At 41.1% G+C, this 12657-nt stretch overlaps 2 protein-coding genes across 3 annotated transcripts; one reads left to right on the top strand and one right to left on the bottom strand.

The window, feature by feature from the left end:
* Positions 1-3531: 3531 nt before the first annotated feature.
* rexo4 (REX4 homolog, 3'-5' exonuclease) lies at positions 3532-10272 on the bottom strand. The gene is made up of 8 exons (XM_084341454.1): positions 9737-10272; positions 9297-9631; positions 9063-9209; positions 7433-7626; positions 7213-7301; positions 7046-7120; positions 6888-6962; positions 3532-6779 (listed from the first exon to the last, which is right to left on the bottom strand). Exons 1-8 carry the CDS (start codon positions 9968-9970, stop codon positions 6621-6623), a joined length of 1308 nt encoding a protein of 435 aa, XP_084197580.1. The 5' UTR covers positions 9971-10272; the 3' UTR covers positions 3532-6620.
* Positions 10273-10431: 159 nt separating this feature from the next.
* pigp (phosphatidylinositol glycan anchor biosynthesis, class P) lies at positions 10432-12433 on the top strand. Of its 2 annotated transcripts, none has more exons than XM_084341471.1 (5): positions 10432-10508; positions 10866-10950; positions 11494-11566; positions 11712-11830; positions 11962-12433. In XM_084341471.1, the coding sequence occupies exons 2-5, from the start codon at positions 10869-10871 to the stop codon at positions 12075-12077; spliced, it is 390 nt and encodes a 129-aa protein (XP_084197597.1). In that variant the 5' UTR covers positions 10432-10508; positions 10866-10868; the 3' UTR covers positions 12078-12433. The 2 variants fall into 2 exon arrangements, with proteins under 2 accessions (XP_084197597.1, XP_084197596.1); XM_084341470.1 differs by lacking the exon at positions 10432-10508 and adding an exon at positions 10518-10670.
* Positions 12434-12657: the final 224 nt, after the last annotated feature.

The following is a 12657-nucleotide window of genomic DNA, read 5'->3' as shown; positions in this document are numbered from 1 at the left end:
TAAAAAAAATGGATTGTTTCAGTCTGTTAAAGAGCTGTACGTGTCAAAGGCTAATGTGAAAATAAAAACATGGCTTGTTATTTGGACGTTACGGTTACTGTCGGTGGGCTGATGCACTTATGGACAGGAAACTCATCGAACATCGCCTCATGAAAATTACAACAGTAGTAAAAGGGCAAAGGGCTATTGCTTAGGTGCTGGTAGCATTTTCCTTTGACCACAAAATGTTCTTGTGAAAGCAAAGTGCAGACAGACCGAGCGAGGATGAGTAAAGGAGAGACAATGAGATGGCAGTTTTTTTAAAAAGAGCTTTTGTAATCAGGACAGGAGAGATTAACGGTTTAAAAAGCTGCTTCATAGGAAGAATTTGACCATTATCGAAAGAGAAGACGAATACAAGCTACAGTAAGAGCCACAGAGGCTCCGGACCACCACACTCGCATGTGTTCAGACTGAAGAATAAAACACATGAACAGGCTCCAAAAACACTGAGCCACTGCACCTTCCTCTACAAGAACTACCAGAACCCATAAAACACTTAATTTCTTCAGTGAGCCACTATCCGCCAATAATTCTGGCAGATAAAATCTGGGAATTGTGTCAGTTGGGAGACTGTGTTGTGACAGACCATCCAAAAAGGAGGGGAGCTGTCAGAAGCAGAAAAGTGAGAACATTATGCTTAATAAGTACACAAATAGAGGCACTTGGTAGCACGAGGAGCACAAAGGAGGCTCGAATTGGCAGCTATTCTGGATCGCACATCAGTCCACAAGACGATAAATGAATGTTGTATTTAATATTTAGAAACCAAGTCACACCTTGTGTGGCTGCCAACCAATACCTCCACCAAGTGTGAGATTAAGAGCTGTTTTCTGCACCCTCAGGAAACACTGCATAACTATTCTGCACTATATCACTCCTTGTTCTTTTACAACCCCCCCCAAACCCCTGCAGCACCGTTAAGGATCGGTCAAACACAAGAATTATACTGGTACTCAACACCATAATACATAATTCAAGCTGTTAAAACAGTAGTCAGAGCCCTTTTAGCCAAGTCTGTAGGAGTTTTTATTCGGTATGTATAGAATTTATCAAAGCATTTGTTAATGGCAATAAAGATGTGCATTTTGTGATATCGCCGTGTTGGTGTCGCCAAGAACATCATAAGAACTGTTGGTCAAGGACAGCTGAAACTGACTGATCACATTTTTGTAATGTCATAGGTTAGCAACATGGGAGGAGTTATCAATTCAAACATGTGTTTAATGTTGTGAAACGGTGTGTTTTAACCCAAACCATGTTTTCCTAAACATAACCAAGTAATTGTGTTGCCTAAACCGAACAAAACAGCGACAGAAAACTGAAAAGAAATGTAATATAACAAGAAACAAGGAACAACACCAACACGGTGATATCAGATCCACCATGACACTGCAATGCTAAGGGACTAACGCTAACATCAACAAGCTCACAGTAACAATGCTGCGTTAATATTGGCAATGCATCCAATAGTTGTTGATCTTTCAGTCTGAACCAAAGACAAAGTCAACCTCCTGATGGCGCTCTAGTGGAGCAAAGTGGGTGAACGACCAATCTAAAGACTGACATTGCCATCACCAGAGCCACGCTGCTAGCATGGCTAAAAACAACTCAGCTATGAATCGATGTAGTTAGAGCTCCACGTCACATCCCATTTCATTACACTAATTCCACGTCAAAGCTCTGTAAGCATCGTCTAATAATAAATTAATGTACAGCATTCAAATGTTCAGCTGACAATGTCCAATAAGCAGATCAATCACCTCCTGAAGGCAACAATCTGTGCACCAAACTTAGAGCGAACGCACCCTCAGCATCCGCAGACCAGAGGAGATGAGCAGGAAGCGTGCACAGAAAGTAGCTGACAGTGTTTCTTCATCAACCTGCATAAATACTGAATGTCCAACTTTGTTCGTCTTAAGAGTGGGCATTAGTCAACACAGACACATCCACAGCCAGTCTCTTGTCGGCAGCATAGTGCAGCTCATGCATAAGGAAGCAGCGAGCAGCAGACCTGAGGAGACGTTGTGTGGTCACAAGAAAATCCTCACGCATTGATGGAGAAAAGAGCACATCTGTGATGATGATGTCCATTATTTCCAGTAAATGTCAGTGTTCTACGACACCAAACATTGTATATATTATACAAATGAAACAAACAGCCTATACTGTATTAACATCTGCCATGTACAGTATATTTGTCCAGGACTACACTGGAGGGTAAAGGCAAAGGATCGCTGGCCTTGAGGATGCGAAGACTTGACTGACACTGAGAAACTGGTGGTTCAATAATCTGTATTGATGTTGTCCATCACTAAACTAAAAAACAGTGTCCGCCGACTTGGTGGACAGAAATGAAAAATGCCACGTCACTGATGAAACCCAGAGCGATCTTCAGGTCTTTAACTTTAATTTTGTGTTCAGAGGAAGGCGGTTGCACGGTGATATAAAATTGGTTTTGGTGCGAAACAAGACGCTCAAATCATAAAACTGGCAGAGCTGCGTGTGTAAAAAACCCACAGACCACACAACCAATGTCAATACTGACTCTAATCACTTTGGAGGCAGTAGTATGGAAGACCGTAAGCTAGGTTTTATTGAATTATGCAGTAAGTGCCATGTTAGCAGAAGCAGTAATGCCTCCAGTCCCATCATGAGATTTGTGAAACCAGTTATTTCCAGCTCTGCAGTTATTAGAAGGAAAATTCCAGCAAGCTAGTCCGTGAAGAGGCCCTTCGGTTTCTCCAAATCACTATCGAGAAGTATCTAATTACCTGATTAATTAATTCATTTTTAAAGACATAATTACTGTAATATTGTTAGAATGCAACCGAAGCCTTGATTATCTGTTCTCAGAGCCTCGCTGAGACCAGAGTTTCAAACAAACAGTATGCAACAGCAGCTTTGACAGGCAGCTGTACATGATGTTCTTTCATGCTGATATCACATACGATCACAACACAGACCTGAAAGTCATTCCGAAAGGCACTACAGGAAGCGTACGGCCAGATGAGACCGAATCATGTTTTGGGTTCATTTAAGCAGAAATGAAATTAGCCATCGATATCTAATTGAATAGACGAGCTCTGCGTGATCTGCTCCGCTCGCCTGTGAGCCATCACATCGTGGAGCCATGCAGGCAGCACGAGGATGGATGGCGCAGCGGATGAATGATGACTGCAACGCTCTGTGGGTTAATAAATTCTGTGTAATTTCTCAGAGATCACGTCTTTACAATAAAACCATGTTTTTGATAAAGTGCTCTTGAGTGGGGAGTCATTTTTTCTGAAGGTCACAATCTGTAGCGTGTGATTACTGTGTTCTGTGTCCTGGTTTCCTGGAAATTTGACACCTGTCAAGGTGAATGACAGCATAGATACATTTGGGACAAAAGGACATCTCATCCACACTGTTTTTTTTTCTTCCTTTTTAGCTGTGACTGAGCAGCTCCTGGTGTAGCATCAAGGTCAGATAACTATTACAAAGGCTGTGGCAGATTAAAGAAACTTTATTGCATCAAAAGTTTAGTGGTGTTACAGGATATGTTCACCCGAAAAATGAAAATTGAGTCATTCTTCAGTCCTCAAGTTGGATTTACAGCAAAACTGCATTGCAGCCTTCTCCTGAACAACTGAAGTAAATGGAGATTTGTTTTAAAACGAAAAAAAGAAATAAAACATACAACTTTTAAACCATAATACAAGAACAACTTCTGGGAATAACATTTCCGGAAATGATGTCTGGTAATATTTAATGAGGAAATGACTGAAAAGATCAGTGTGAATAAAGGCTCGGCACTCTCTCAGATGTTTTGAATAAACCTTAAGGTCTTTTTGGTGCTGCTGAACATTCAGTCTACCCTCACTGTGTACGTGTACATGCATATTAGTATCCTGGATCTGAGCTTTATTCTGGTGTTCGGGGTATTTTCATGAAACATGAGAAACCTGGTTGAACATGATTCTAGGAGTACCCAGGTTTGTGATCACCTGTATGCAGGTTTATGTTTCGTACCAACAGAGAATGTTGAGAAACATCGATGAGGTGTTTACGTACCACAGGTTTTATCAGAGTACTCAAAATAGCATAACCAGGCTCCTCGAAACCAGGAAACCCCAAAACATTCATTGTAACCAGGATATCAGTGTTCATGTTACCACACATAGACACTGACGTAAATGGGGAGGGACACTAGTGTGCATTATCTAGTGTGCGGACTCTGTTCTTGTATAAATGTATCTAGATCCCCAGGAGATGGTATGCTGGTATTCTGGATGACAACAATGGTCAGATGTGGCCTCTCAGCAATACATTTCCTATAGCAGCTACAGCAAGCAGTCTGTACCTTCTTCTCATAAACTCAGACTGAGCTGCGTGATGAGTCTCTTCTTTAAGCCTCTGTCCTTAAATGGCTGCCATTAGCTTTCATTATTCATAAGTGTTGCATGCCCCCACACTCTAACTTGTTCTTTCTGGTTAAGATCCGTACAAAGTGGCCTCCATACGGAGACACGGGAAGCCCAAACTTCATCGCATTCATCCTCTGAATTTAATTATTTCAGCTGATTCCAATTTTGAGATCATCTGCTGACTTAGTTTGCCAATCATCTTTAGATTCCCAGTAGAGGAATAGTTATCCCTTCAACAACACCACCACCTATGTTCGAAATGTATTATTTTTAATTTCAAACTGGCTGCTCTTAAACTGCTTTTTGCATTTTTTTGCATGACACAATCTCTGCAGGTACCTCCCCTGGTTGGTGATCACTGGTCTGCCGTACAAAAAGCTTCTTGTTTTGTGATTGCCTTTATTATGCTTACTATAAAGGCGTATACCTTTAAATCTTTAACCACTAGGAGGAGACATTACATACAGTAGGTTAACCCTTTTCTGTGTGGGAAATCCAGTGAGGAACCATCTCTGCCGTTCCCACACACTAGTCATAACACAGCTGTAACAAAACACCCAGCTGTTATACAGAAAACCACATTTTCAAAAAGTCACGCATCCACACGAGTCAATGCCTGCGTTTAAATTTAAAGCGAGGCATGCTGTGCTGCTTTTCCTCTGCCAGAGGCCTCCGCTGCATCCGACCGAGCTCTGTATACTGTAGAGCCTAATTTAGAGCCTGGAGGCTGCACACCAAGGGCGGCGGTTTCATTTCAGCAATGTGGGGCACACTGTGCATCAGCTTCTGGGCAGCAAATCATACTGACACACTGTTGGCACACAGGGAGCCTAAAGTCCTGACTTTATAAGTGAGAGGAAAAAATCTAAATCAGCTCCACAGAAAAATGAGGGCAGGAGTAAGATTGTGTAAGATAATAGCTAATTTGATTATAGTAATGATATAAAGTCACTTAGCAGATTCGTTAAGATGCTTTATAATATTACAACTGGGTACATTTGTGACCATATCGTTTCTGTTACAAAACACTCACATTTGAAACAGAAACAATCAGGACAGTTCATCCTTCTAAAACCGAAGGGCATCTGTCCCTCTCTTGTGTGTCTGTGAGAAAAAAGACAAAGTGTTCCTCCACCTGAGACCTCCAGAGTCTGATCTGATCCATAACTTAGCTTAATTTAGAGCCTAGCTCCCCTGACCAAGGTTTCATTCCTACTATGAGGGGGACAGATTCTCCATCAAACATGGGCAGCAAATCACACTGACGCACAGTGGGCACACAAAGAGCTGAAATCCCTCACCCTGTCACTGGGATTAAAGCCAAATATATACCTGTGCAGAAGAATACGCAGCTGTGAGGACCCTCGATCTACATAGGAACTCAAGAGTCAACTTTGGCTATCGACGAGGGAGTTAACAGTCCAAACTATGCCGTTGTACACCAGCATCGTTAGCAAGATGATTTTAATAGCTACACGGGCGTCAACATGCTTCCATACATCCTGTGGATCATTAGGTCCAAAGAGAGCAGATCACAAAAAGCATATGCACAAAAATCCAAAAGGAGTGGGTTTCTGATATTCTATGTTGTTTCTTAGAGAGATCAGTTTAAGGTAAGATCGGACCCGAATCAGCTCGCTTCTGTCTTTCACAAAAACTGTATCACTGATGACTAGCTTTAAAAAAATAATTTCAACATAGCTTCCAAGACAGAAGTTGTCTTGTTTAATTCAAACTTCCATAAACATCCACCTTTTAAGGCATCAAGGAATCAAATGATTAAAAACAAAACATAACAATGTAACCATAACACAGAAACAATACACTGTGTGCTAGCAGACAAAAAAACAAGTTCTCGAGAACGCCAGAGAGGATATTGGATGTCGATTGATTCGAACACCTGCCTACCAGTGGGAATAGCATTTTGGGAAATGATGTCTGGGAATATGTAAGGAGGAAATGGCTGAAAGGATCAGTGTAAATAATATCTCTCCTGTGTTTTAAATCAGCCGAAAGGTCTTTCACCTCCTGAAACGTCCGCTCTCAGGAGATCAGGCTGACAAAGTCCCACCTGTGGACATCTTTCATTTCACTGTTATTTTTAATGGTCTCTTTTTGTGGTGATAGAGTTTGCAAAAACAAAAACACCAAACTCCTCTTGCAGCTGCGAGTTCAAAATCCCATGGGCTTCTTTTCCTCGGTCTTGGGCAATTTGGGCTTTCGCTCATTCTTTGTGTCTGAGTCTTTGTTTTTCTGACTTTCTTTGATCTCTTTTTCCCACTGTTTCCTCACAAGCGTGTAGAGCCTCATGGTGGCCTGTGCGTCTTGGACCTGACAAACAGCAGAGAGGAGGGAGGTCAGTGTGAGATGTTGTACAATGGTTGTGGTTGTGTTGCTGTTCGAAAACAAGAAGAGAAAGTTGATGTTTTGGCGACTTACGGATGAATGTTCACCCTGCTGGACGTTAACGTTGAGTATTTCTCTACAGAGGACTCTCAGTGCGGGTCGAGAAGTCTAAAAAACAAGAAAATAGTCACTTAGATCACAGCAATGATTCTGAGAATTATATCAGGGACACTATCGGGTCGTAGAGGTACCTTTGCAGTCTTCTGAAAAGGTTTGTACTTCTGAGTGTCCCGGATTTTCTTTTTTGGATGATCCAAGAGTAAAATCTGAAACAGGAAGATTGAAGATTGGTTTGTAAGTGCTAACATTTATTTTGAAAATTGTTTCAGTTTCCTCTTAGATATTTCATCCAGGCTACCTTTAAATCGTTGTGTATGGCATGTCCAACCACTATTCTGCCTTTTAGGATCTCAGCCACCTCCCTCTGCACAGTCCGTACATCCTCACCTGCATTGAGAGAAAACATGAATGAGAAATTACGGTACAACAGTACATGAAGACTATTTCAAAAGGGACCCTTTAAAGAAATTATTTACAACTTGTTTCAGTTTCTCATCGTAGCTGCCTTCGTGACTCACCATCCTTGATGTCCTCTGGTCGGATGCCGCTGAACTCTGTCCTGTAGTCCGTCACCTTCTCCGTGGCTTTCACGTATTTGTCATAGATGCATTTCCCAAAGTGGTTCACGAGGGACACACGAGCCAAGATGCTCTCCTCTCCCCTAGGACCAACTCCCACCATCTCGCAATCGATGGCCACAGCTCTGGTGAGGCTAATGATTGGCGTGTAGCAAGCAGGGTGATAAGAGAGGACAGTCGTCACTACTATGTCAATCTGGCTGAGGAGTTAGAGCCGTGGAGATGTATCGGTTTCTGTTACATACATGATCAAATTATTTGCTATTGTGCTTTTTCCTTTTCTTCAGTGTGTTACATAGGTTCTTGTGCATGTTAAATACCTTGAAAGATAAAAAGGCCAAAGTCAGCACATACAGAAGTTCTTCTCTTCCACAGAAAACACTGATCCTGAAACGCCTCGTCAGTAGTCCCAGCTTTAATTCTGTGACTTTGTGACATCACACTACATCACCATGTCACACATTCATATAATTTCTGCCTAGTGTCTATAGTTTGGCACACAAGAATTCATTTAGCACAACCGCTCTGTTGTTGTTAATAGTCTTGGCTCAGGCATTGGCCAGCTGACCAATCAGAGCAGACCGCATATTCAGGAGGCGGGATTTAAAGAGACAGGAGCGTACACAAACGCTTTCTGACAGAGGAGGAATACAAAGCTGTTGTGTTTTTGAGCATCAAAGCATGTCAACCTTTTCTAGTAGTAACCCAAGTAGCAGTAGTAACACTAAAAAGCAGAAACTTTACCTAACTACAGTATCTATCTTTCTCAGGCTATTTGTATCTTGTGCCAATCTTCTTCCTTCTTCCTATTTACAAACTATGTTTCAACGATTAGGAAAATGAAAACAGTCATTTCTTAGCTTGTAATAGTGATAAAACCACTTTCTGAGGGCTCAGATGTAAGAAAGCCACACTTGAACACCCCTCCAACAAGGCATTTCTAAATCAGCCCCTGCTCTCAAATGAAAAGCTACAAGTTCATGCTGTTGCAAAATAAAATTGAAACCAGTCGCTGTCTGGAAGGCAGAGAAAACACATTCACTAATCTAAAATTGGTAGGCAGTAATGTAACAGAAATAGGCTGCTCATTTTGGGAAATATTCTTTTTCCTTGCAGGAAGTTAAATTAGAACATTAACACTACTCCTGGAGTGTTATCGATCTTATCACCTATTTCTTGCCAAGAACGCAAACAAGTGAATTATCCAAAAAGTCAAACTAAATGTGCAACATTTGTAAAATTCCCTAAAATATACAGAAACACCAGCATGGTCCTTTCAAAGAAAAGGTGCACATCTTCTATTCATAGCATAATAACAACACTGCAGCTAGCTTGCTGCCAATGCTGCATTCAGGTTGTATCAGACTTATCAGTTACCAACTTGACTGTTTACATCAGAAAGATGTAAGTTTAGCCCGGCAATCAATTTTATTGACATTACAAACATAATTTTGGATGATAGCATTCCAATTAATTTAACTTGTGATTGTCTGTCACATTACATCCGTATCAGTGTGACCTGAACTCTCTTGAAGCACGTGTGTTTTGTTACATCACATTACACACTCACCCCTTAAAGGCTCTATCCTTGACCAGAGCGCTCTCTGTGTCCTTATGCTTGTGAACGCCCTGCTTCTTCCTCATGATCTCTGCGGCCTCTGCTCCCACTGTTGCCTCAATGTCGTCAGGGTCTACATCATCAAACCAAAGGTCCTCCCTACAACAGCACAGGACGAGATGAAGTTAGCAGTCACAATTCTTCTCGACTTAAATGTGACCAGAATTCAGCGCTGTATATACTTACTCTGTAGGTTTCCTCTCTTCAACCGCAGGCTTACTTTTCTTGGCTGCTTGCTCGCTGTCTGACTTTCCACCCTCCTTTTTCCTTTTTGGAGCAGCAGGCTGTTCCGTCTCTGAGACACCTGGGACCTTCAGGTTCACCTGAGAGTCCTCGGGGACAACACCGGCAGGAGCTGTTTTGTGCTTCACTTTTTTCTCTGTGTCCGTCTCCTTGGGACACACATTGTTCTTGGAAACATTTTTAGAAGAGGTTTCTTCAGCCCTCTTTTTCTGCAGGGCACCATTGTGGTGTTTTGGTGGCACGGGCTTCTTCTTTGCTGGTTGACTGACCTTCAGCACCTGCGGAAAGTTTAGAAAAAGTGTGAACAATTTTTAGGGAAGCACTAAACGTGACAGAAACAAGTACACGGATATGACATGATAACTTGTTAATATGCTACTCACCTCTTGTAATGTTTTCCAGTTAGAAGAGAAGTCCTGGGCCTCTTTGGGGGGTTTGGGGTCCGGGTTTACCTGAACTTTAGGGGTTTCCTTCTTCTGGGGAGGAGGTTTTAGCTTGACATACTTCACCTCCAGCCACTGTTTCCGTTTCTTTTTCGCTGTGAATTGTTTCTCTGAAGAATTTGGTCGTGTTGTTTTGACAGACGCGTCTGTCTTCTTTGCCTGTACCTTTGACATTATGGCCACTTTCACTGAAATACTTGGTATTATTTGTTTCAAGTCTGTAAAATCTGTCCCTCTTCCTCAGCCACGCTGGACCGTCACAGCACCGTCACTTGGTTACCAGGTAACGTTCAAGAAGTAACGGTCAGTGACGTGTCACCGAGAAATGTTTCCCCAAAGTAAGTTTGCCGTATAGCGGCACCGAATCACAATACTTGTTCGGATACTGTCTTTAAAAGCTGAGAAATTAGCTCAGTGGTACACTTCAGCTGCTGCGAAACCATGCTGGAATGTGTATTTCCGAAATGTGCAGCAGTGAAATCTGTCCGGCAGAAACATGGAACGTGACATCGTAGTTAGGTCTAGTAGGTTACTAAGCTTGATAATACACTAATTACAGTGTAGTCTTTCGACTCATATAGACACAAATCTATATTATATATTGATACACTTAAAATTAGGTTTTGCTATTTGTTTTGCCTCTCATTCCTAATGCGGAACTCCCTTACTGGAAAACGTTTGACACCGGACCGGACATCATGTGGGACAAAACGTAGGCGAGCTAATTGAGCGACGATGTTTGACAGCTTCATGTGTCAGAGCGAAGAAGGGGGCTGTGTTTATGTATATTTTTGAGTGGAAATATTGATTTTAATCTTGTTTTAAACAACATTTTTGATAAATACGTCGCGTCGCATGTTTCGACGACATCTTGGTAAATCACCAAAGCTCAGTTTAGCTGGGAAACACATCTGATTGTTGTTGTGATTCTTGTACTAGCTGTTAACTTTACCAAACGTACACATATTTCTAAGTGTGTAACTCGAGCTAACATTGGGTTAGAAGCTTTATACATTCCTTGAATTGTCACACTTCTTCATCTTACCTTTGTTTTTTGTTGTGGTTTCAGATCATGGTGGAAAACTCTCCCTCTCCCCTGCCTGAGAGGGCCATTTATGGCTTTGTTCTTTACCTTGGCTCACAGTTTGGCTTCTGTAAGTAAACTATTCATATTCTTCTTTTCCAATGATAAAATAATAAACGACGTGTTTATAATGTCCATAATGAATGGTCCAGCAGATACATAAGTGAATTGGATAGCATGTTCATACATTTTGACATATATTACCAGTTCAACTGCAGAGACATTATTCCAGTGAGCTCATAGCCATCATAATGCTACCTAGGTAGCGACTAGGCAAGTTACATAGTCTTAGATATGAGACACAAAAACACATGGGAAAATATAGAATCGGTTCATTTTATCCTTGTGTCTGATCTGGCTAAGTACTCAGTACTACAGATGTACTTTAAATTCCCAGAACATACTAATAAAATGAGTCAGATGTAGTCATTCAACTCACTCACTGTCATGTTATGATGATTGTAAATCATGCATTAACACTGGCAGTGTGTGTAAAGTAACAGCTAAGGATGTCAATTATTCTTAATTTCTCAGTGTGAATGAGTATTCAAACCATAAACTCTGTCAACTATGTCTGCTGTCCTTCGCTTACTTTCCTGTCTTCTCTCCACAGGTCTGTTTTGCCTTTGGGCATATGTACCAGAGGAGTGGCTTCATTCAATAGGACTCACTTACTGGCCTCAAAAGTAAGGAGAATAATATAATAAGACAATATTCATCCAGTAAGACGTTCCCTCTCTTGACTGTTAAATGGAGTTATGTGCCTCAGGGAATATACGTACCACATTAGAGGTTTATGATCTGTTAACTTAAACATTTTGTCTTGTGTAGATATTGGGCCCTTGCTGTGCCGATCTATCTGCTGGTTGCATTAATGATCGCTTTGGTGTTGCTGTTCGGAGTGAACATGAACAACACAGCTCCACTCGACTCTATCGACAACATCACAGGTGAGGATGTTGCACCTATGTGGCAAAATTTGGACTACAAACTCTCCTGATATTAAAATTGTAATAAATGTTCTCAAATGTTAAGAGGATTTTCTCACCGAGTTTCAAATTCCTTCTCCTTTCTGTCACAGATGTGTACGCTCAAGGCCAAAGGCCAAATGGCTGCCACAAGGGGGGAATACCCAGACTGAAAGATGTTTCCATAAGTGAAGTCAACAAAATGTTCTATTTGTCGCCCAAGCAATAACAAGCACAAACTGATTTTCGCTGGAGGCAGAGCTGAAGTGAAGCTGCTGGGGATTTATTGTCCTGTCACTGTTTACGCTTATTACTGTGTACTGTTATTTATCCAGGAACAGTGCACATCAGGGCAAAGATGTACTGAATAAATGTACTTTTTCTACATCTACACTGGACAAACTCATGTCCTGTGTGTGTGTGTGTGTGTGTGTGTGTGTGAGAGAGAGAGAGAGAGAGAGAGAGAGAGACATGCTAAATGTGATGTCACATAATAATCTAGCCAAATTAACATACTGTCAGAGCAACTTGTACATTTGGTGAAAATGGAAGCATACAATTATTTTCAATAAATTACATACTTTTATAAATATTCACGTGTTGTGCAATAATTACACTTTTAACAACATTATTATATGAAATCAGCTATGCTCTCTTTATATACAAAATATCCTTTTGCATTATGAATTTTAAGGGCAAGATTAGTACCTCGAGATCAATTGCTATAAATTTAGGATTCATTTAAGTTTTAATAAATCACAGGTCCTGGAACAATTTGAAATTCTCTAATTCAAAATTACGACTTGCAG

Source organism: Pagrus pagrus (assembly GCF_965226575.1).
Source record: "Pagrus pagrus genome assembly, chromosome: 21".
In the NCBI taxonomy this organism is placed as follows: Eukaryota; Metazoa; Chordata; class Actinopteri; order Spariformes; family Sparidae; genus Pagrus; species Pagrus pagrus.
This window is presented reverse-complemented; position numbering and strand designations above follow the sequence as displayed.